Here is a 24516-nt window from a genome sequence, read left to right on the forward strand (position 1 = left end):
TTGAAGTGCGACTACACGGGAGAGTGAATGGCTGCGCGCACTGGCGTGTACTTGCTTTCTGGTTAGACTTCAATAACCTTTGACTAGATTCTGTAAGTTAGATGTTCTTGTTTACCGATTTGCTCGGCCAAAATTGCGTTTAAAAGAAAATAATATGATATCTTATGTGTGTATCGATCTGAGGATCTCAATATTGTATGCTTTAAGTACAGAAGGACATTTCTTTAGCAGATAAGTTTCTGAATATTATATCTATTACGTTTAGGTATATATATTATTAAGTATAACTTTATAAAGTGAATGCTTTTTGTATGTGTTGATCAGTAAAACTGAATTCACAAAGCAATGAGATTTGGGACATTTACATAAGTCACCCTTAAAGTAGTGCATAGTCTGAAAAATATAGTAGACTTGTAACGAAATGTCAAATTCAAGGACTTGCATGAAGCACCTGTGCACATGGGTTGCCAACCCTCTGTATTTCAGGCCTTCATTGGCAGGTTTACCACAACATAACATTATGCTTGCTGTCAGGTTTATCATAAATCCACACACACAATTTTACAGCACAAAAGGAGACAAACAAGCGCAATTATACAGCCGAGTTACCAAAGAAAAAGGATTCACTCCTAGAACAAGGCCTGAATTCCCAAAGTCAGTATTCGCAGCTGGAACGGCCAAAAAAACTGCTGAATATATGAAAAAGCGAGCTGGGATGGATACAGAAGAGCTGTCAAATAATACACCTGCGAGAGGCAGAGGATCTCTAAAAGTTGCCCTTCCTGATCATCCGCTGACCACATCAGAATGGGAAAAATTCAAAGAGGGTTCCTCCAAACCTGAGCGCTTCGAGATGCAAACGATGGAAGGACTGTTGGCGACTAACGCAGATGTCAACATCGCCAAATCTCTCTTGGCGTATGTGGTTCAAGACAAAGGCACCCTTTCTTACGAACTCCTTTTGAGGTACCTCACACTGTGTGTCACAGCTGGACAACACTCTGAGGTATTTGACACTTACGACATCATGAGAGCTTGCTTTAAGACCCTTGACACTGGAGCCTCGTCCCTGTTTATTAAAGGTTTCAGTCAAACTGAACGCTGGAGAGAGGCTCTTGTCGTGTTGGAAGGCATGAAAAAAGCCCTCCTGCCATCTCCTCGTAACTATGGTGATGCCATCGCTGGGGCGGTACTTCACGGTGACACTGAGACGAGCTGGAAGCTGTACGAGGAGCTCCTAGAACAGGGTCTCATACCTAATCAGGACACCTGGCAGTGCCTGTTTCAGAGCGGCATAACTCAGTGTGGACAGGAGGACAAACTCTTTTCTGTCCTTTCATATATGAGAGATAATCAGATATACCCAGAGGAACCGCTGATTAAAACTACCAAAGCTTGGTTTGAGAGGTAACTGTTTTATATATATATAATATATACCCAGCCAAAAAAAAGTAGCTGTTTGGATTTAAATCGGCAAATGCTTACGAGTCTACAGGGAGTGCAGAATTATTAGGCACGTTGATTTTTTGATCAAATTTTTTTTCCAGGCACATTTGACCAATTCCAAACCACAGTAATCCTAATAACTACTATTGATTTAGTATTTAATAATGTATAAGTGATATATAATTGTTCATGAAGGCTGGAAATGAAAATCACCTTATATTCAGGTGTGCAGAATTATTAGGCATGTTTTCTTTTACAGATAAATTGAGCCAAAAAAGAGATTTAACTCAGACTGAAAAGTCAAAAAGTATTAAATGCCCATGAGAAGGATGCAATACTAGACATTGCAGTTAAGGCGTGACCATTGGACAGTGAAATGCTCGTTGGGTCAGCAGGATCTGACAAAAACATGTGGCGGAGAAAAGACACCTATTAACCGCAAAAGAATTAAGAATTAAGGTGAAGAATTAAGGGTGAAACCATCAGGAACCCTTTAGTCTCCAGCGCCACCATTTTCCAAAGCTGCAACCTACCTGGAGTCTCCAGAAGTGCAAGGTGTCAGGATCTCAGAGACTTCAGTTAGGTAAAGAATCCTAAAAAATGACCCCCACTAGATAAGAATCACAAGCTGAAGTGTTGTAAAATACATGAAGAAGGTTTTTTTATAGGCTTTATGGACAGATAGGTTGAGAGTGACTCTTGAAGGACCAGCACCACATCCTCTAGTACCACTGTTTGAAGAATTCATCTTCCAGAATCTGGCAATACGTTTTGGGAGTTCATTTTTAGTCCATCTCTGCAAAACGGACTTCAGGATGGACTAAAATGAACTCCCAAAACGTACTGCCAGATTCTGGAAGATGAATTCTTCAAACAGTGGTACTAGAGGATGTGGTGCTGGTCCTTCAAGAGTCATTCTCAACCTATAAAACCTATAAAGCCTATAAAAAAACCTTCATGTATTTTACAACACTTCAGCTTATGATTCTTATTTAGTGGGGGTCATTTTTTAGGATTCTTTACCTAACTGAAGTCTCTGAGATCCTGACACCTTGCACTTCTGGAGACTCCAGGTAGGTTGCAGCTTTGGAAAATGGTGGCGCTGGAGACTAAAGGGTTCCTGATGGTTTCACCCTTAATTCTTCACCTTAATTCTTAATTCTTTTGCGGTTAATAGGTGTCTTTTCTCCGCCACATGTTTTTGTCTGACCCTGCTGACCCAACGAGCATTTCACTGTCCAATGGTCATGCCTTAACTGCAATGTCTAGTATTGCATTAGTATTGCATCCTTCTCATGGGCATTTAATCATTTTTGACTTTTCAGTCTGAGTTAAATCTCTTTTTTGGCTCAATTTATCTGTAAAAGAAAACATGCCTAATAATTCTGCACACCTGAATATAAGGTGATTTTAATTTCCAGCCTTCATGAACAATTATATATCACTTATACATTATTAAATACTAAATTAATAGTAGTTATTAGGATTACTGTGGTTTGGAATTGGTCAAATGTGCCTGGAAAAAAAATATGATCAGAAAATCAACGTGCCTAATAATTCTGCACTCCCTGTATGACTGGATCATTATTGCAGCAGTTATTAAGTTCCTAGCATGTTATATGTTTGGCAACCGTTCTTCTAACCCTCATTGATGGAGTGTGTAGCTTTTCATTTCTTAAACAACCATGTTGGAAGACACATCATGATCATATTCCAGTATTACAATGTCAAGATTTATCAGGCTCAAATTCTGATAGAATGGTTGGGAGGGAGCATGAAGAATCATTTTCACCTCTGCGTCCAGACCTTAAATTCATTTAAAGTCTTTGGGATGTGCTGGAGGAGACTTTACAGAGTGCTAGACTCTTGCATTGTCAGTACATGATCTTGACCAAAAATGAATGCTTGATGGAAATAAATGTTGTGATGATATTTCCATCAAGAGGTGCATACATTTTTGGTCAAGATCTTGTATTGACAAATAACATGCTAGAAACATAATAATCACTGCATTAATGATCCAATCACAGATTCTTAAGCATTTGCCTATTTTATTTTTCAGTGTTATCATTTATATATAATAAAAAGTCGGTAATACTTTAAAATAAGGTTCATTAGTTAACATGAACTAATAATGAACATTAGTTAAAGGGTTAGTTCACCCAAAAATGAAAATAATGTAATTTATTACTCACCCTCATGCCATTCCACACCCATAAGACCTCCGTTCATCTTCGGAACATAAATTAAGATATTTTTGTTGAAATCTGAAGGCTCAGTGAGGCCTCCATAGGGAGCAAAGCAATTTACACTCTCAAGATCCATTAATGTACTAAAAACATATTTAAATCTGTCCATGTGAGTACAGTGTTTCAATATTAATTTTATAAAGCGACAATAATAATTTTGGTGGGCCAAAAAAAAACGAATAACGACTTCTATAGTGATAACCGATTTCAAAACACTGATTCATGAAGATTCGAACCGTTATGAATGAGCGAGTCGAATCATGACTCGGATAGTGTCTAACTCTGGTCAAACTGCTGAAATCACATGACTTTGGTGCTCCGAACCGCTGATTCGATACACTCCGAAGCAGTGCTTTGAAATCGGTTATCACTATATAAGTCGTTATTTAGGGTTTTTTTTGGCGCACCAAAATTATTATCGTCGCTTTATAATATTGATATTGAACCACTGTACTCACATGGACTGATTTAAATATGTTTTTAGTACATTAATGGATCTTGAGAGTGTACATTGCTTTACTCCCTATTGAGGGCTCACTGAGCCTTCAGATTTCAACAAAAATATCTTAATTTATGTTCCGAAGATGAATGGGGGTCTTACGCGTGTGGAACGGCATGAGGGTGAGTAATTAATGACATTATTTTAATTTTTGGGTGAACTAACCCTTTAACATTAGTTAACTATATTAGTTTACATGAACTAATAATGAACTTCACTTATAAAGCATTTATTTATCTTTGTTAATGTTAAAGCTGCAGTCCGTAACTTTTTGCGCTCTAGCGGTTAATAAACAGAACTGCATGCGTCTTGCGGAAGAACATTGCAGCCGGAGCTACTTCTCTCTGTTTATGTCTACGGCGAGTCACGCAGGGACTGTGTTCCTCCGCAGTGGCTCCTACCAGAAATAGTCCCAATATAAACACTTATTATAAGTGTACCATAATGATTCAGGGTAAGACAAAAACACAGTTTGGAAAATAGATTTATGTTGTACATTCTCAGTATATAAGTTTTGTAAATCTTGAACACAAAAAAAGTTTCGGACAGCAGCTTTAATTTCAACATTTACTAATGCATTATAAAAATCTTGTTAAAATTAGTGCACCGTGGCGTTTACCAACACAAACAAACCATGAGCAAATGTATTTTTATTAACTAACGTTAACAAAGATTAACAAATACAGTAACAAATGTACTGCTCATGGTTAGTTCATGTTAGTTAATATATTAACTGTTAACTAATGAGACCTTATTGTAACGTGTTACCAAAAAGTCAATATGCATTTGTTTTTTTCTTTCCATTATTGTAATTCTTTTTTCTATCTGCACAGTTTACCAGATCAGAAATGGAGTGGGAAGTTTTCATTCGTCGCCCCCAGGTACTAATTAAAAAAAAATCTGTTTTAATTAAATACAATGTTCACAAAGACTATTTTTAATAGATTATTGGTGTGAATATAAACTTGTGTTTTAGTGGAGAGTGCAAAAATTGCAAGGCATCACTGGAATCCATTCAACTGACCGAGGAAGAGTATGCTCAGCTGAAAGATGAAGTGATGAAAAAAGTGATAGAGGGAAGTGACATCTTCAACAAAACCACCCCAGAGGTCTGTGTCCTATTTTATATCCTTCTTTTACTTGAGCTAATTAATCAATGTCAATTTAATCTAGATATATAGATAAAATTGATAGATAAAATCAATATTTAAGCCAGTGTTGTCATTGATCATTAAAACTAAACTAAAACTATTACAAATAATTTCCTAGAATATTAAATGAAAAATAAAATTGAAAAACTTAAACAAAATTTAAAAATGTTGTTTTGGCAATTAGCTGAAATAAAAATTAAAGCTACATAAAAGTATTTAAAAAATAATACAATTAAATATTTTGGTGGGGGTTTTTTTACCTTTGTAAAAGCAAAAATTCGAAATATTAATAAATACCGTTGTTGTGCATAAATAATACAAATACAACACTGAATTAACCCCCCTTCCCATGCAAAGGTTTCATTCTCATAAATACTGCAAAAAAACTCAGTTTCAATTTAAATTATGAAATATGTGTCAATATATATTTTAATAAATATTCCTATAGCAGAATTTATTAGTTTATTAAAAAATATTTCGTCAGAACTTTGAGGGGAAATGTGCTTAATTCATTACAATCATGCCACGAATAATTTTAATAGCCTTAAAACTAGTTTAATTTTTTTATAAGTGGTTTTGTTTCTTTTTTGCTTTTGATTTTGCAGTGAAATGTGACCTTTGTTTTTATGAAATTCCCCTTATGTAAAGGAAGTGTGGTTTGAAGTTCTTATTTGGTGCTGTTTGACTCCACTAGATGGCGATAGCGTCCTTTATATCTTGTATTCAGTTTTCCACATGACTGATTAAACATGTAATACATGTTACATGTTAAACATCAGCTGATTTTGAATGCTAATTAGATAGTTTTCCCCTTGGAAATGATCAAATAATAATAAAAAAAACACATACACCAAAAACTAAAGAAGCCTTTTTGTGTGGCACTAAATAGGCTGCAACTACGTGATAGACAAATTGGGTAGTCGTCCAGAATTAGAAGATGTTCCATGCAGTTTTGAGCTCCGTCTTAAATGAAGTCTGCCCCCTGAATTAGATGATGTTGTTGTCCGGACGGCTGCTTTTTTCAGGCAGTGGGGTCTATAGATGTCAAAAGCATGTGATCCTGTCTAGTTCCACATTTAGACATGATGTAGGGGCTTTCCAACACATGTTCCTTCATGTGTCTGTCGGGTCCCCAGTTTAGCAAGCTCGTGAAAACAGTCCAACTGAAGACACAAGGTCACAAGGCAAGCGACTCCTCTGAAATTCCATTTGCCGGAGAGAACAGTCACGTTTGTTTGCAAACGCCGTTCTCACGCATAGGAAAAGCTTTACATTTCCAAGCACCGTCTCAGAAAGGGACATTTTTATACAGGACATCTTGGAAAAACAAAGTACTCAGTATAGCCATAAACAATCTCTAATTTGGTTGTGCACGTGATTGATGCTGAGGAATGGGTATTGCTTGTGTGCTTTTTGCTCTCATAAAGGGCAACACAATGGGCTTTCACATTTCAGCCCTCAAAAGCCTCTCACATGAGTGACCCTGGAAAGTCCCTGCCCGCCTGTCTGCAGCGCTGCATGGACTCCAGCCCCCCGCCATCACTGCAGCAGCGCTTTATGAAGTGAAACCAGTGCAAGGCAGTTAAAACACCCCCAGTCAAAACTCTCCAGAAGCATTTAACAACCCCCAAACAATAATTTTGCCTTTAAAGGACAAAAATTGTGCTATTGGGTGGTTGATGAGACATGACAATCGTGTCCTGCTGTGACATGCAATACTTTTAAATGTTTTAAACAACAGCTTTTAAATATCACTTTGTTATTATTGTGACCTTATTTTAAATGTGAGATTACAAGGAATATTTGTAAATATATATATTTTTTTTTTCTCCACACCATATACATGCGTTCAAAAGTTTGGGATGGGTATGAACGTTTTTGGAGAAGTCTCTTATTCTCACCAAGGCTGCATTTATTTGATCAAAAATACAGTAAAACCATTAAAAATGACTGTTTTTTTTTATTTAATATAATGATGTTTAGTCCTGTGATGACTAAGCATAATTTTCAGCAGCCATTACTTTAGTCTTCAGTGTCACATGATCCTTCAGAAATCAATTCGCACTTTTTACAGTATATCACTTCTCACCAGTTCAGCATGTTCAAGCTCGGACAGACGGTAACACTTTAGACTGAGGATTCATTTGTTAACATTAGATAATGTATTAACTAAGCATTGTCACGGAAAAAACCTACTTTAATAAATGGGGAGGCTGGAATTGACAGAAACAAACAAAGTGTCTTGGAAAGTTTTTATTCTTGTCGATAAGGTCAATTCGGGTTGCAGGTTGTGCAGTCAGAAATGACAAAAACCAAAGCCCCTCACTCGTTCTTTTATATTCTCACTTCAGTGAGTGAGGGCCAAGAACACAATAATACAAAAACACAATAACGAACTGCCTAGTTGGTGTTATCTGCAGCTGTCGCACCTTGAAGTTTCCGAGAACTTGTTCAAGGCTACAGAAAACGAACACACTGTTCTATTAAGAAAAGTGTCAAAGGTTATCAACCAAAAATTTTTACTTCAGAAAACTAGAATTCCCCTTAGTTAACCAAAACATATTATAAAAGCTTGATATAATAAAAAACGCTTTAAATGGTTTGATATAGTTTGTGTTCAAAATTTCCATTACACTATGAGCTATACATTTGCTACTGTATTTTGTTCATCTTTGTTAACGTTAGTTAATAATAACCCAGCTGTTCATTATTTGTTCATGTTAGTTCACAGTGCATTAACTTATGTTAACAAATACAACTTTTGATTTTAATATGTATGTTATAAATATTGTAATATGAATGCAACAAATATTAATAAATGCTGTAGAAGTGCAGTTCATTATTAGTTCATGTAAACTAATGTAGTTAAAGGGATAGTTGACCCAAAAATGAAAATTAGCCTATGATTTACTCACCCTCAAGTCATCCGAGGTGTATATGACATTCTTCTTTCAGACGAATAAAATCTGAGTTATATTAAAAATGTTCTGGCTAATCCAAGCATTATAATATCAGTAATAGTTGCTCTGTTTTTGAAGTCCATAAAAAATACATCTGTCCGTCAAATAACGTGCTCCACGCGGCTCCGGGGTGTTAATAAAGGCCTTCTGAAGCGAATCGATGCGTTTGTGTAAGAAAAATATCCATATTCAAAAATGTATTTCATTTTTTTCTAGGCCTCTGCATCAGCCGTCCCCGCGCCATCACTTCCGGCGAATAAGGTCAAAATACATGCAAAATACCGGCGTGATCATAGATATACATAGATTCCTCATTAGTGCCTGTGCGGATGGGTCAAATAAGGCATCTACGTGTATATATATCTTTGATCACGGCAGTTTTTGACCTTATTCACCGGAAGTTATGCCGCTGGGAATACTAGATGACATTCGTCTGATAAGAGGTAAAAAAATAACATAAATACTGTTCGGTTTCTTGCAGAAATTGATCGTTTCGTGTCTTAAGACATCAATGTATTGCCACAAGCCGCATGGTTTAATATGGTTTCTTATGTCTATGTGTTTTTACTCTCATTGCTCTCATATTCTAAAATATCCTAAAATAATGCAACTGTCAGTCAGCGACATTCTGTTCTTGCATGGATTTAAAAAAAGATTTCAGTAGCTATAGCTAGTCAGCCGACAGTTTTCACTGTGTCGACAGTATCATGATAAGACAAAACTAACAAATAAAATGATTGTATAGCCAACATTTTCTATTTGTTATCCCAGTCACTCTTTCGTTAGGGGAAATTTAAATCTGGAAACGAGGTCTAAATTTTGCGGGATCAGTCAGGTCGGGAGGAAAATCATTTTAAGCGGTAAGAGGGTGAACACAGAGTGAATTTTAAGCAGGACGAAAAAAACTGTCCCGTGCAGACCTCTACCGCAGACTCTTCTCTGTTCAGTTTTTTTTTGGCATTCCCTGGAGATTCGATATTTATGTCATGTCAACCTTTCTCGTTCATTGTGACAACTATAACCTATGCCACTCCCACACCAGTACACACATCAAAGTAGGTTTTAATATGTATTATCCTATATTTCAACCTATATTAACCTTAGTATTTTTTTTAAATGTAATTGTCAGGGATTGTCAAGTGTTAACACATAAAAAAAAATCCAAGTGAAATATTCAGATTAGCATATCAACCATTTTTATTGTTGATTGTTAAAAAGCCCCTTTTTAGTTTCCTTACATTCAGTGGCCTGCAGCTTTCAGGTCACGCGTGAGCTTTGTGGAGCCTGTTTTTCCCGTTTCAAAAAAAGCAAGCCTGTAATAAAGAAAAGTACAGGACTTGCAGATGCCTTTTCATTAATGTCTGCTGTGGGGCACGGTGAAGTTTCCACATACTTGAATTTCTTTGTTCTCTTTCTATTTTTGTGTGGCTGCCTTTTCATTTTATTGGAAATTCATGCATGCTCGGAACAAAACAGAGGAGATACTTTAGAGAATTAAAGAAATGATAAAAGTTTGCAATTGTACATTGTGTGTTAATCACTCCAAGACTGAATGAGGGTGCTTAGATTGTCATGGGCTATTGTGTATATTCCAAGTAGAAAAAAGCAGTCTGATCACTATCAAATCTGGATTAAAGTTATGAACGTGCGAAAACCAAACACACCCATTACAAAAGTACAAAAAGTTCTGCACAGCAAGCTGGTACCACATACACGTGACCTCTCGACAGCATTGGGGAATCCCCAGTGTTCCTGTTCCCATTCAACCTAACCTCTCCAAGACCACTAAAGGATGCGGAGCGAAACAAAAGCACAATAAAGTCACTTACGATGCAGGGCCTTCATCATCAAAATCTTATTGAATGTGCATAGTTAAAACCAGGTGAAATTCCATGTTTGGATTTCGTCCCATGCTGAGGGTCCTAACCCTACTCAATGCTGCAAGAGTTTTAGAGAGTTGAACAACTGATCACCAACCACTAACCCCCACCAAAACCAAAGAGGAATTCCCCAAATATCCAGCACCCCTTCCCCCCTCTTGCTGACTCTCAACCCTCCCCCTCCCCCTCTCACCCGCTAGCACAGACGCTGCTACTTAATACTCTCTTAACAAGATTTTTAGCTTGCAAAGTAGCTGCACTTATTTTTGCTTTGATGTCTCACTTTTAAATGTGGGTCACAATATTCAGTTTTTGCATATAGGTGCTTTGGAGGGGTGGGAATTGGAATTTTTGAAGGAAAAATTCTCACGCTCCAGGCAGAACTGAAAGTGCTGGTTTCCAGCCACCTGACGGTCCAGGAATACTTGTGGTTTTGACAAACATGGCTCTGTGTGCATTAGACAGAGGCTTGTGTATTAAGCTGTTGGACTTAACTTTACCACATTGTTGTTTCCTCAAGAAAGAACGTGCAGGGTTTGCAGTTCCCTCAAAGCAATGAGCTCCGATGCAAGGATTTTCACTCAATAACTAAACTTCAGTTCGTTGTTCAAAATATCTGTTCTTGTATTTTAGTTTTGGGATGCATAACTTTCTTTTTACTCCACTGCATTTCAGATAAAAAAACATACTATACATTATTTTAAGGTCTTTATATTAACTGGCTTTCTATTAAAGGGATAGTTCACCCAAAAATGAAAATTAGCCCATGATTTACTCACCCTCAAGTCATCCGTGTATATGACATTCTTCTTTCAGACGAATAAAATCTGAGTTATATTAAAAATGTTCTGGCTAATCCAAGCATTATAAAAGCAGTAATAGTTGCTCTGTTTTTGCTGACCATAAAAAATGTATCTGTCCGTCAAATAACGTGCTCCACGCGGCTCCGGGGTGTTAATAAAGGCCTTCTGAAGCGAATCGATGCGTTTGTGTAAGAAAAATATCCATATTTAAAAATGTATTTCAATTTTTTCTATGGCTTTGCATCAGCCGTCCCCGCGCCATCACTTCCGGCGAATAAGGTCAAAATACATGCAAAATACCGGCGTGATCATAGATATATACATAGTTCCTCATTAGTGCCTGCACGGATCGGTCGAATGAGGCATCTACGTGTATATATCTTTGATCGCGTTTTTGACCTTATTCGGTGGAAGGTATGGCGTTGGGAATACTAGATGACATTCGTCTGATAAGAGGTAAAAAAAAAACATAAAAACTGTTTGGTTTCTCGCAGAAACCGATCGTTTTGTGTCTTAAGACATCAATATGTCGCCACGAGCCGCATGGTTTAATAAGGATTTGTATGTCTATGTGTTTTTACTCTCATTGCTCTCATATTCTAAAATATCCCCATTGACATGCATTATACGACTATCACACTGCAACGGTTGGAGTTAAAAATCTTACCCCGTTTAGGTGGTTGGTCGAAAGTTTACTTGATAAAGTTTTAAATATGGATATTTTTCTTACACAAACGCATCGATTAGCTTCAGAAGGCCTTTATTAACACCCCAGAGCCACGTGGAGCAGTTATTTGATGGGCAGATGCACTTTTTATGGACTTCAAAAACAGAGCAACTATGAATCCAATTCTAATGCTCGGATTAGCCTGGACTTTTGTAATATAACTCAGATTTTATTCGTCTAAAAAAAGAATGTCATACACCTAGGATGACTTGAGGGTGAGTAAATTATGGGCTAATTTTCATTTTTGGGTGAACTATCCCTTTAAAATGCCGTTTTAAAACAAAAACGCACTAGTGTAAACAGGGCCTCAGACAAGCTCAGTGCCGAATTGTATTCCGTCAGTTCTTTTTCATAACATGGAATGTGTGCAAAGGATTGTGGGTGATTGAAGGATGCTAAGGATACACTTGATGCGTCCTTCGAAATAAGCTGAATGAAGAACGCAAAACGAAGGCTGCCATCCAAGGATCCTTCAGATTGAGACGGCCTTCGATGGCTCTTGATGAGATGGTAGCTAGGGGTGTCGAAATTAATCGTTTCTACGATGCATCGCAATTGCAGACGAGGATGATTCAGTATCGGTTCAGTAATAGATCATAACTGATTATAATGTACTGTCTGATGACAGCACTGGTAAGATCATTCAGTTTCTTTACTTTTAATGAATATGATTGTATGTTGAGCACCTACAACTTTACTTTAGTTTGTGCGCTGGCTTGATGAAGAGATACACAGCTGTCATAAATGGCTATGTCAGATAGCCCATAACACGTTCACATGTTCATTTTTTTAGCATTGTTGCGAGGAGTAAAATTTACACATGTGGTTTAAAATGCAACAACCAGATGCATTTAGACTATAGCTTTCAATGTAATGTGGCCCAGACCACCTCCTGAAGTGGCTTTTAGTATTTTGTGTATTTGTTCTAAATGCTCCTGTTGTCTTCTGTGCCCAGACTTGAGTTTTGTTTCATAACTTCAAGAAGTGTGTTTTCTTTGAGCAGGTCAAATTAAAGGTTCCGTTCGTATAACTGACTGACAAAATTGTATACATGAGGATGCAGTGCATCGTCAGTGCATTGTGATGCATCGTGATATCGAATTGAACCGAATCGATGGCATGATATTCGTAATCGAACCGAACCGTGAGACCAGTGAAGGTTCACACCCTTAATGGTAGCCGAGATGTGCAGCCTGACCTTCCGTTTGAGAAGCGCCTGTGTTATTTTATTATCATTTATATACTATTATAGTATTTATTGATATTTTGATTTATCTGTATATTAGTATACATTTTAGTTTGAGTTTTAGCAATTTTGTTTGTGCCATATTTATTAGTCTTATTTGATTTGAAATATTTGCCTTATTTTTATTTTAGTTTTAGTACTTTTACTACTTGAACTTAAAAAAATGTCAACAAGAATGTTGAAATGTTGCCTTGGCAACTAACTGAAAAAATATTGAAGTTAAATGCATCATCTAATATTTATATTTTGTTGTATGTCAGCTTTATTAAAATTAACAAAATACATTTTAAAAGTTTTAGTTTTATTTAGCAATACAACAATGATCTGATTTCTACAGTTCTTGAGCTAAAACATTTTACAGCTTGAGCTGATACTGAAAGTTTAGTATTTTAATTAATATTATTGATTTGTTTGCCTAATTGTTGATCATACATATATATATATATAAAGGGATAGTAATTTTAATTCTATCATAATTTACTCAAGTTGTTCCAAACCGGTATGAATTTCTTCTGTTGAACACAAAAGAAGATATTTTGAAGAATATTTGTAACCAAACAGTGGATGACCTATTGACTTCTTTTCCCCATAAGTCAATGGGACACGTCAACTGCCTGGTTACTGACATTCTTCAAAATATCTTCTTTTGTGTTCACGCTTTGGAACAGCTTGAGGGTGAGAAAATTATGACAGAATTTTCATTTTAGAGTTCCTAAAAACTATCCCTTCTTATTTATATTGACTAATGCTAGCTAGTTGATGTCTCACTAGTACTACTTTTAGTTGTGTAATATTTCATCAAGGTATTTGTATTTTAACTCCGCATTTGTGTACTTTGACCACCACTGATGAGCTAGGTGTAAGCACACAGTACATGGCTGTGCAAATGTTAGGCAAATCAAAAGCCCATCTGCAGTTCTGAGTACAGGTGAGGGAGTGACTTGGCCCTAATCCAGCTGGAAATTCCCTCAGATGTTTACATGTTGTGTCAAGGACAATTGTGGAGGTATTTCAGGCTCTGCAACAACAACAAAGGAGAAGGAAGTCCCCCCCCCCCCCTCCCCCCAAGGGGCCCTTATGCTCTTCGGTTATTCAACTAAACACAACCTGATCACGCTTTTGAAGGTGAGGCAGGTGTGGTCAAATTCTGTTTGAAATTCTATTGTTTGACTGTAACAAATGCTTAGATATCCCATAGGAAAAGTCACGCATTCTTTAACGTTCCTGGGATGAAATGGATTAATGGAATTCACAATAGAGTTGTTTGTTGTTTTTTATGTTTTTTTTATTTTGCAATGCTCTGACAGAAATAACTTGCTATGTTCAGTTCGTGCCAGACTATCTGTAAACACACTCCTTTATCTCATGGTTCCATTCTTCGCTCTTATACTTCCTGTACATTCATGAATGCACATATCTCAGTTCCTCACTTAATCTGATAATATATGTTTCATGAGTTTCAGGCAGGATCACTTACAATTATATGTCTGTCTGCAATAAATGTCACCCGCCTGGCCTCGTGATTTTTCCAGAAACAATCTTTAGTTGAAAAGTGAAACGTGTAATATCCGTACCACTAGCATCACAAAACAGAATGTTTCTCAAGCAAAAGCTTTCTCAGCTTTTATAGAAGGCCAACATCTTCATTTGGTTTATTGTAGTCCTTTTCTTGGGTTAATAGCTTTATTTTTAGTGTTGTTTATATAATATGTATAGTAATTGTTTTCATTAGCATTTATTTATTTATTTATTTTATTTAATTTTAGTTTAAGTTTGTCATTTTTATTCATTTTTTATATTTCTAATTTAGTTTTTTTTTTTATTTCATTTAGATTGCCTTATTTTACTATTATTTATGTACTATTGTCACATTTATTTGCATTAAGGATCTTTTATTTTTATAGTTGTATTTTAATTTAATTAGTTTGAATTAGTTAATTTTAGGTATTTTGTTGTTTTTTTATTACCGGTATTTTTATTATTTTTTATATTTCTATTTAGATTTCATTTAGTCATTTTAACTTCTTTCATTTCAGTTATCAAGTTCAATTCTGTTTTATATATATATATATATATATATATATATATATATATATATATATTCTATATATCCTTCGGATGAGACCACAAACCGAGGTCCTGTCTCTCTGTGGTCATTAAAAATTCAGGATGTCCTTCGGAAAAAGAGTAGGGGTCTAACCCCGGAATCCTAGCCAAATTTCCCCATTGGCCTCTGTTCATCATAGCCTCCTTACCACCCCAATAAACTGGCTTCATCCCTCTGTCTCCTCTCCACCTATCAGCTGGTGTGTGGTGGGTGTTCTGGCCCAATATGGCTGCCGTCGCATCATCCTGGTGGATGCTGCACATTGGTGGTGGTTGACTCTTAGGAGATTCCCTAGACTGGATAAACCCAGCCTGATCTGCCAGCGATTTGATTTCACCCTGCAGCTCAGTCTGGAAACCTATACATTCATTTCTACTGCTTCTGTCACACTTTTGTGGGAACCAATCACAGACTGGCTTATCCACTTGGCACGCTATTGACGGGTTTAACACGATGATGGATAGAGAAGGGATGGGTCGATGTCCGTTGATCACGCCTCTTGTGGTCTGATTGGTTGAAGGACCATCCAATTGCGTACAGAGTCATTTGAATGATGCTCGTTTATCATGCCTCGTGTGCAGTAGAAAATACATAGCAGACTCCACAGATCAATGTTCAATCTTAAATTGAGCTTGGTCTAGTGATAGCCAGACAAGAGATCCCCCCCTTCTAAATGTAAAGCGCTTTGTGTACCCAGAAAAGAGCTATATAAATGTAACAAATTATTATATAAATAAAATAAAATAAATTTCAATTAGCAAATAAAATGTTTAATAGCTATAGTTAACAATAACAACACTGGCTTGAAAGCTGTAATGTAATTCAGCATAAAGGTTTGTAGCTGTCCTCCTTGTCTTGTGCAACACCGGTTGCATTTCTCTTGTGCAATGCGCTGCACAACACCAAAGTGAGGTAATATACATATAGGCCCATAAGATTTTGTCTTTCAAAGTGTGGCTAGATTTAGCATCAGAATAAACAACATGGAAATATTGCAATGTATGACGCATCAACAGATATTATCTAAACTGCAAAATTGTGACTTTTTCAGAACTATGCGTATTGTCTGCACCAATCTATACAATATATTTGACAGTAGCATATATTCACTGTATATGGTCATGATTCTGAGAATAACCACTTGTTTGTGTTCTGTGCAGGAGCTTAAAAGCTTCAAGAGTTTCGTGAAGCAGAAGCCTCCCTTTGATATTGTCATTGACGGTCTTAATGTGGCTAACACTACACCCAAGGCCACCCACTCCGAGACGGTGAGTTGGGTCACTTTAACAGTTTGGATGTTCCAATACAGGGCTGGTTTTTCTGTGAGTTATAGGTGACCTTTTAAATCACTTATCTGGCTAGACAGTCTACCTACTCTGATTTAAAGCACTTGAGGTTGAAAAAATAGCTGGCAGTTTACCTTTATGTTTGAGTATTCAACTGATCAGTCTGCATTCTAAAGTCAAGAAAACAGAGAAGAGTGCTAGAGGATGCACCAGGGCGGACAATGCTGAGCACGTCTTACTTTTAATGCAATAGAACAGCCCCAATTTCTCATAGTTTCCAACCAGAAAGACCCTAAACCCACAAAACCCACCACAGTTACTCAAACGAAAAATAGGGAAATTTCAATGTCCATGTAAAGTCACGCAGAAGGTGTTACACATCAGCCCTCCTACGAAGTGGTATCAGTCCCATTAGTGGCTTTACATTTGGTTATGCTCCTTTATAATAGTACCTAAAAGATTTTTTTGCCTACAAACAGGCTATAATTTTTTTTTAGATAAGTACCCTCACCCACCCATCACATCCTAAAATACTTCACTGAAAACCAATGACTTGATAAGACATTTATTTAGAAGGTTGATACAATGCTGATTGATGCAGTAGAGTCGTGTGTGTGTGTGTGTGTGTGTGTGTGTGTGTGTGTGTGTGGGTGTTGCATAAAACTATTACATGTACTTTGTTTGTTTTAGATTAAACTTTGCAACTTTTATTGGGCTTTAAATTAGAAAAACGCAAATGTTTAATATGTGTGTGTATATACTGTAAATATAAAAAATCTAATATATCCTAAATATATACATTCATGTGTGTGCATATGTATATACATAATAATTATATACAGTACACACATATATATATATATTAGTGATGTCAAATCCATTAAATCGCAATCAAAATAAAAGTTTGTGTTTACATAATATATGTGTGTGTACTGTGTATAATTATTATGTATATATTATTAAATCAATATATATTTACACGGCACAGTCATGGTTTCAGAAAAGATACTTCCCGTTGATAAATGAAAGTACATTGTATTAGAAGCTTTGTGAAATGTTATGTTTAAATATGCAATCTATCTATCTAATTAAATGTGCATATACTAAATAAAATGTAAATTACAAATTAGATATATGAACAATCCCCTCCAGTAAAAACATTCAGATTATACATTTGGTGTGCAACTGCTATTGGACCAGAGATATCTGGCTCAGTGCAGGAGAAAAAAACTAATTCTGATTTAGATATGTATTTTAATTGATATCTGCAGTTGCAAATAGATTGAGTGAAATGAAATAAGACATGTTATGGAAGCATAATAGCCCAAAATCAAAAACATTGACCAGTGCATGAAAAACAATGGTCTTTCAAATTTCAATGCAACGCAAACTTCCTTGACCTTTCTGTATCCTTTTGCTTTCTGGACACTCATCCATGGCTTCCAGCTGCACTTTTTGTTTTTTATTCACTGCAGACGTGCGTCACACAGTCACACATTATTAACACAGATATACCCCATAGCCATTTTAACACGAAGGCAGGGGATTTTACACTCATTTTGATATGACTAACCCTGTATTTTAAGTCAGACATGTGCCTTTTGTGGTCAAGTTTATTTTTGGTGGTAACATTTACCCCACTTCCTTGCTAACTGGCACATTCAATGATATGCTTGTATTAACCGGTTTTCTCTGCACACAGTCTGAGCAGGGCCTGCTTGGGGTGTGAAAATGAGGGCTTCAGTTAACTTGTGGCCAAAGTAGAGATATATATATATATATGTTTTTGTTTACAATCTAAGTAACCGGACTGTATGCATAGGGAAATGGAGTGCAAATTTGCACGACTAACATGCTGGAAGGATGAGCGTCTCTTTATCTTAGGCAAAGGTGATTACAGGCAAAGTTGGTTAAAGTTGGATTGTGAAACAGGGCACTATCATGCATAAGGTGCTTTCCAGAGTAACCCAGCCCATCTGTGGCTCACTGTCCACTTCCTTATCATGAATTAGCAGAAAATGATCACACCTGCAATTCCCAAATCAGCACTTCCTCATGACTAAAATAACAAAACAAGGGATACAAGACAGACTGGAATTCATCGGAACTTACTTTGCATGTTCAAACTGTAGATGATATTACTGTAATCTAAATTTAAGTATTAAATATATTTAGATGGTTAATGCAATGCAACTTGTTGATGCATGAGTCATGTATTAATGGGTCATTGACAAATAAAGCTTCAAAGCTTTTTTAAATCTTTTCAAAACTGATGTAATGCATATTTTGCTAATGCAAACTAAGTTTCAGTTGTTAAATAACATTTCGAAGTGTTTAAATTCATTTTTGATTTTTGGCCTGCAAACCTTCTCACTCTGCCACAATGAACAGTTGGGCTCCTCTGGATGACGCATTATCATGTTTACTGTTCCTTGTTAGTTCATAAAAGAGCCATTTTTGCAGTTGACATTTGAGAATATACAAATTGCTGGATAAAAGTTTCTCAATGATCTTTAAAACTAGCTTTAAATAGTTTTATAGTCTGTTCATTTGTCCGGACAGTTGTACCACCTGACATTTTGGAGGTTTAAGATAATAAAATATAAAATAATATGTATTATTTAAACGTACTAAAAATGAATTCAAACAAATTAAGTTTTATAGAATAAAGTGATAAATGTCACACATTTATAAAATTATTTTAAATGGAAATAATGTACTTGGACACAAAAATATGCATGTCATGTCATTGACCTGTGTGTGTGTGTGTGTGTGTGTGTGTGTGTGTGTGTGTGTGTGTGTGTGTGTGTGTGTGTGTGTGTGTGTGTGTGTGTGTGTGTGTGTGTGTGTGTGTGTGTGTGTGTGTGTGTGTGTGTGTGTGTGTGTGTGTGTGTGTGTGTGTGTGTGTGTGTGTGTGTGTGTGTGTGTGTGTGTGTGTGTGTGTGTGTGTGTGTGTGTGTGTGTGTGTGTGTGTGTGTGTGTGTGTGTGTGTGTGTGTGTGTGTGTGTGTGTGTTTCAATTTGAAACACACATACTGTATATATAAAATGCATAGGCCTACATGTATATAATGTATGTATGCATTTTTAATATTAATTTTTATGCTAGATTTTTTCAAAGCTAACTCTTCTTAATTGCATTGTCTTTTAACCAACTGGTTCCAAGGTGAATGTTAATCAATGTATGGAGTATTTTAGTATTAAAGTATTTTAATTATTAATTTTATTTTTTGTGAATCATTTTGTTTGAAAATGTATCACAATTTCCCCATTAAGTAATGTTTGTTTAAAAAAAAACAATAATATATTAGTTTTTATTTAATTTCATATTTATAATTCACTTCTGTTCTAGTGTTCTAATCTTGTGTACTAATTTAGTTCCTACTTGGTATTGTGTACTAATTGTGGTGTGTGCGTGTGTTTGTGTGTGTGTGTATATACATGTATATATATACATATACATATATACTGTATATAGCACATTTATGGTTTCAGAAAGTTCCATATAAAACAAATCTGAATTAGTCACTTCCTGCATAAAATATCATATAGTATAGATTCATATATCAAAAGTAATGATAAAATAATCTCATGAATAGGGGTCTTAAATCTGAACCGCTACATACAAACCGTGGATATTTTTAGCACGCAGTTATAACCTTTACTGACCGCACTCTTTGTAAGGGGGTATTGGACAAACAACTTCCTGTGTAATCAGGAAACTCCCCCCTCATGGTGTGTGCATGAGTGGGTGGCACTAAAGTAGGCTAAAACAATGTGAGCAAGAATAATTTTCCCACAGATGACCTGCTAAAGGTCCCAAATTCATCTGTAATGCAAGGGAAATTCCTCCAAAAAAGTAAGCTCACTTCATAGAGAAAGTGATGAATGAACTGAGGTCTCTCATTCATCAAAAAAAAATCATGAATGACGTTTATATATTAACATCTGAATGGAAATGGTAAAAGGTCACAGAGTGTGAATTATCTCCGCAGTTGCTGACAGTCGTTTCGGAGCTGGAACAGCAGGGTCTGAACATCCTGGTCCTCGGCAGGAAGCACATGCTACAACCTTCCCGGAACTGGGACAGACAAAACATGAACAAGATCAAGCAGAAAGCCCACTGCTTCTTCACTGAGAACATGTTAGTATGACCTCCATTTCCTCAATCTCACTGTACATCCGAAACCTAGTGAGCTGCCCACGTAAGCAGCAATTTAAAGGGTTAGTTCATCCTAAAGTGAAAATTATCCCATGATTTACTCACCCTCAAGCCATCCTAGGTGTATATGACTTTCTTCTTTCAGCAAAACACAATCGGATATATATATAAAAAAAAATCCTTGCTCTTTATAATGGGAGTAAATGGGACCTGAGATTTTGAAGTCCAAAAAAGAGGATCCATCTATCATAAAAGTAATCCATACGGCTTCAGGGGGTTAATAAAGGCCTTCTGAAGCGAAGCGATGCGATGTGTTTTTGTAAGTAAAACATCCATATTTATTTGTGGCTGAAAGAAGAAAGTAATATGATGAACCCAAAAATTTGAATTCTGTCATTAATTACTTACCATCATGTCGTTCGACACCCGTCAGACCTCCGTTCATCTTCGGAACACAAATGAAGATATTTTAGTTGAAATCCGATGGCTCAGAAAGGCCTCCATTGGCACAATGCACTGTACACTCTCAAGACCCTTAAAAGGTACTAAAGACGTCGTTACAAAGTCCATCTCACTACAGTGGTTCTACAATAATTTTATGAAGCGACAAGAAGTTTTTGTCAGCAAAAAAAAATATACGACAAAATAACGACTTTATTCAACAAGTTCCGTCTTCCGCCTAGGCCTTTGACGTGAACTCGCGAAGCACCACGACGCATGCGCAAGAATATGCCAGTAGCTTGTGGCTGTGTTGCAGCCGCTTCCATCTCTTGTAGTTCACTTTCTGTATATTCAGGTTCGAATAAGTATGGTTGGGCAAAAAAATGCAAGTCTTCGTCGAAATCTGCTGACATATTTTCGAATGATGTTTGATGTACAGAACGATCAATGTAGAATTCAACAGCTTGGATACGCGACGTGTCTTCCTCTGCTTGTAAACAAAGCTCCTCGCTTCCAGGTCATGTGTCGGAACGCCGGCTCTACGTCATATTCTCGCGCATGTCGTGGTACTTCGTGAGTTCACGAGTTCAGACGGAATAAAGTCGTTATTTAGATTTTTTTTGCACACAAAACTATTCTTGTCGCTTCATAAAATTATTGTAGAACCACTGTAGTGAGATGGACTTTGTAACGACGTCTTTAGTAGCTTTTATGGGTCTTGTGAGTGTAAATTTCGTTGCTGCCAATGGAGGCCTTTCTGAGCCATCTTTTCAACTAAAATATCTTCATTTGTGTTCCGAAGATGAACAAAGGTCTTACAGGTGTCGAACGACATGAGGGTAAGTAATTAATGACAGAATTTTCATTTTTGGGTGAACTAACCCTTTAAGGGATCACAGGCACGTCAGTAAGAAATTAATACTTTTATTCAGCAAGGAAGCATTAAATTGATCAAAAGTGACAGTAAAGACATTTATAATGTTGTAAAGATTTGCATCTCAAATAAATGCTGTTCTTTGATAAGTTCCATCTAAAAAATATATTTTTTGGAGACTGCATTGTGAAAAGCTCAATTCCTCCAAGGCGCTATTGATGTAAATAGTTCTGGAATATACACCGACGAGCCCAAACATTATGACATTATATGTGAAGCAAATTTCTTCTGAATATCTCCTAATAAGGCCATGTGTCAATGCCTGGGTAAATTAGATACAAGCGAACAATAATTTCTTGTAAAACAAACAAAACAAAAAAAACATGTTGGATGCTTGAGAAGTAGGCAGGAGTAAACACCTGAGCAACTTAGACAAGGGCCAAATATTTATGGTCAGACGACGGGGTCATAGCATCTCTGAAACCGCATAGCTTGTGGGTTGCTCTGCTATATATGAGAATACACATACTGTATATATGACGTACTGACAATGCTGCCTATATAGAACACTCAAAATCCTTCACCTAGGTTCTGTTCAGTTATGCTATCTAGAAGACCTCACTATGTTTTGTAACAGTTTCAGTCAAATGTGTTGCACGTGTACCGATCACTTCCCTTCTCTGCGTAAGTCACTATAAACGCACAATGATTTCATTCTCTAAGCATGAAAGGTATTTTTGATACAGTTTTTTTGGATGACTGCCACAGGTCTGAAGACGACCCGTTTCTGCTGTATGCTGCTTTGCACTCTGGCGTTCACTGTAACTTTCTTAGTCGTGATCTGATGAGGGATCACAAAGCCTGCTTGCCAGACAGAGCAACCAGACGCCTCTTCTTCAAGTGGCAACGTGGACATCAGTTGGTAATCAGTCATTATGCCCCAGGAAAAAGGGTTCGATTTCAGGTAGGTTTGTTTAGATGGAGAGAACCTTACATAATTACCAGTATTTAAAGCACTAAAATCCTCATTAGGATGACTTGACTGTGTTTTTCAGAGGATCTCTGCTTATGACACAATCGTTCAGACCTCCGGCAGCTCCTGGCACATTCCGTATGATGAGAATGGAAGAGATAGAGCCACATATGAAGTTCCTCAGAAATGGCTCTGCCTTACTCAAGAACTTTGAGGCTTGAGTCATTGCTAGTGTTGATTTCAAAAATTGAAATTAAAATCAATTAAAAAAATACTTTGCAAAATGTCCAGTTGTGTTTCTTCTACTGCTTATCTACTTCTATTTTATATACATACATAAACTCAAAATTGTTCAACCCCACATAGACAACTTACAAATGTAAGCTTTTCTAAATACATATACATTCCACTAATTCATGATATGGAAGTGGACGGTGAGCCACAGATAGGCTGGATTACTCTGGAAATGTCGATATATAATATAATATTTTGGGATTTCATCATTGCTTTGTTTAAATCACGTACTAGTATGGTAGGTGCAAAATTTTTAAAACACAATTAAGCCTTTGGGACCTCAATAAAAACACTTAATTAGATTTAGATTTGACTCGTTTACATTTAGCCCACGCTGAAGTTGAGTAAATGTGGCCAAGACAAAAGAGCTCTCACAAAAGCTTAGAGATGAAAGCTGTGGCTACTAGAACATTTCCTAGACACTAAAAGTTCTCTCAGTTGGTAGTATTGTTTGTAAGTTTAAAACGTATGGTACCATAACAAACCTTCCAGGGCTTGGAAGAAAAAGCACAATTTCATCAAGGGGAATAAGAAAATCCCTAGATTTACTGCCAAAGACTTGCTAGATGACCCGATGAACAGAGGAAACTAAATAGAACACCAAACAAGCATTGACTTTTAAGCCCGGACACCTTGACAAACGCCACCCTTGACAAAGAGAACATAAAAGGCTAAAGGATTTTGGAAAGGCCTGCAGAACTTTTTGGACCTATGGATATGTCTGCCACAAAAAAACTCATGGCTTATATGACTAAGAACACTATCCCTAGGGTTGCATGTGGACGTGGGCCAGTCTTGTTATGGGGTGCTTTTCTGCTGCAGAAAGCAAGTTTGGGTGTCAGCATGTTGGAAAACTGCCTGTTAGGGTGTGGGGTAGGGTAATTTGTTTCTGTGGTAGCATTGTGTACCTTTCAGCACGCCCTACCTTACCTTTGTGTGTGTTCATGTTTTTCTATCCTGGTGGGGACTTTAACCTGAATGCACACTGACTTATTAAGATAGCATACAGTTTGTACAGTATAAAAACCATTACGTCTATGGAGAGTACCCACAAATATTGTGAACCAGACGTGTATGTGTGTGTGTTTAATTGCATAAATGCTTAATTTCAATATATCATATGGTTATCCATGTAGCTTTCTAGTTACATCAGGCTATAGCAAGGTTCAGCTATATTAAGGTAAATTTTAGTACAAGGGTGTGTTTTTTTATATATATAACTGTCAGGTGGTGATAAATTCTAAACACATAGTAGCCTAAACATATATTCTCAATGTGATTAATTAGATTGAGAATGTATTAATTAAATCAAATAGGCCTATCTGTGTTAAAATGGATGAAAACGTTTTACAATTTCTTAAAACCCCATTTAAATGACCCTGGTTGTACTAAAGTAACACCGACTATATTAAATATGGC

The 24516-nt window shown here is 36.6% G+C and overlaps 1 protein-coding gene across 1 annotated transcript; it reads left to right on the plus strand.

Annotated features, from left to right (window-relative positions):
• Positions 1–7: 7 nt before the first annotated feature.
• On the plus strand, positions 8–23083 carry prorp (protein only RNase P catalytic subunit). The gene is made up of 7 exons (XM_079833795.1): positions 8–1407; positions 5028–5075; positions 5171–5303; positions 16229–16336; positions 20349–20497; positions 22599–22794; positions 22886–23083. The coding sequence occupies exons 1-7, from the start codon at positions 422–424 to the stop codon at positions 23015–23017; spliced, it is 1752 nt and encodes a 583-aa protein (XP_079689921.1). The 5' UTR covers positions 8–421; the 3' UTR covers positions 23018–23083.
• The last annotated feature ends 1433 nt before the right edge of the window (positions 23084–24516 follow it).

The sequence above is a fragment of the Gobio gobio genome, assembly GCF_949357685.1.
Source record: "Gobio gobio genome assembly, chromosome: 13".
Lineage (NCBI taxonomy): Eukaryota > Metazoa > Chordata > Actinopteri > Cypriniformes > Gobionidae > Gobio > Gobio gobio.

Excerpts from the sequence above, each read along its gene's own strand:
- prorp (XM_079833795.1), top strand. The coding sequence starts at position 422 with ATGTCAAATTCAAGGACTTGCATGAAGCACCTGTGCACATGGGTTGCC. Across the intron at positions 1,408-5,027 it reads ACCAAAGCTTGGTTTGAGAG|TTTACCAGATCAGAAATGGA; the intron begins GTAACTGTTTTA and ends CTATCTGCACAG. Across the intron at positions 5,304-16,228 it reads TCAACAAAACCACCCCAGAG|GAGCTTAAAAGCTTCAAGAG; the intron begins GTCTGTGTCCTA and ends TGTTCTGTGCAG.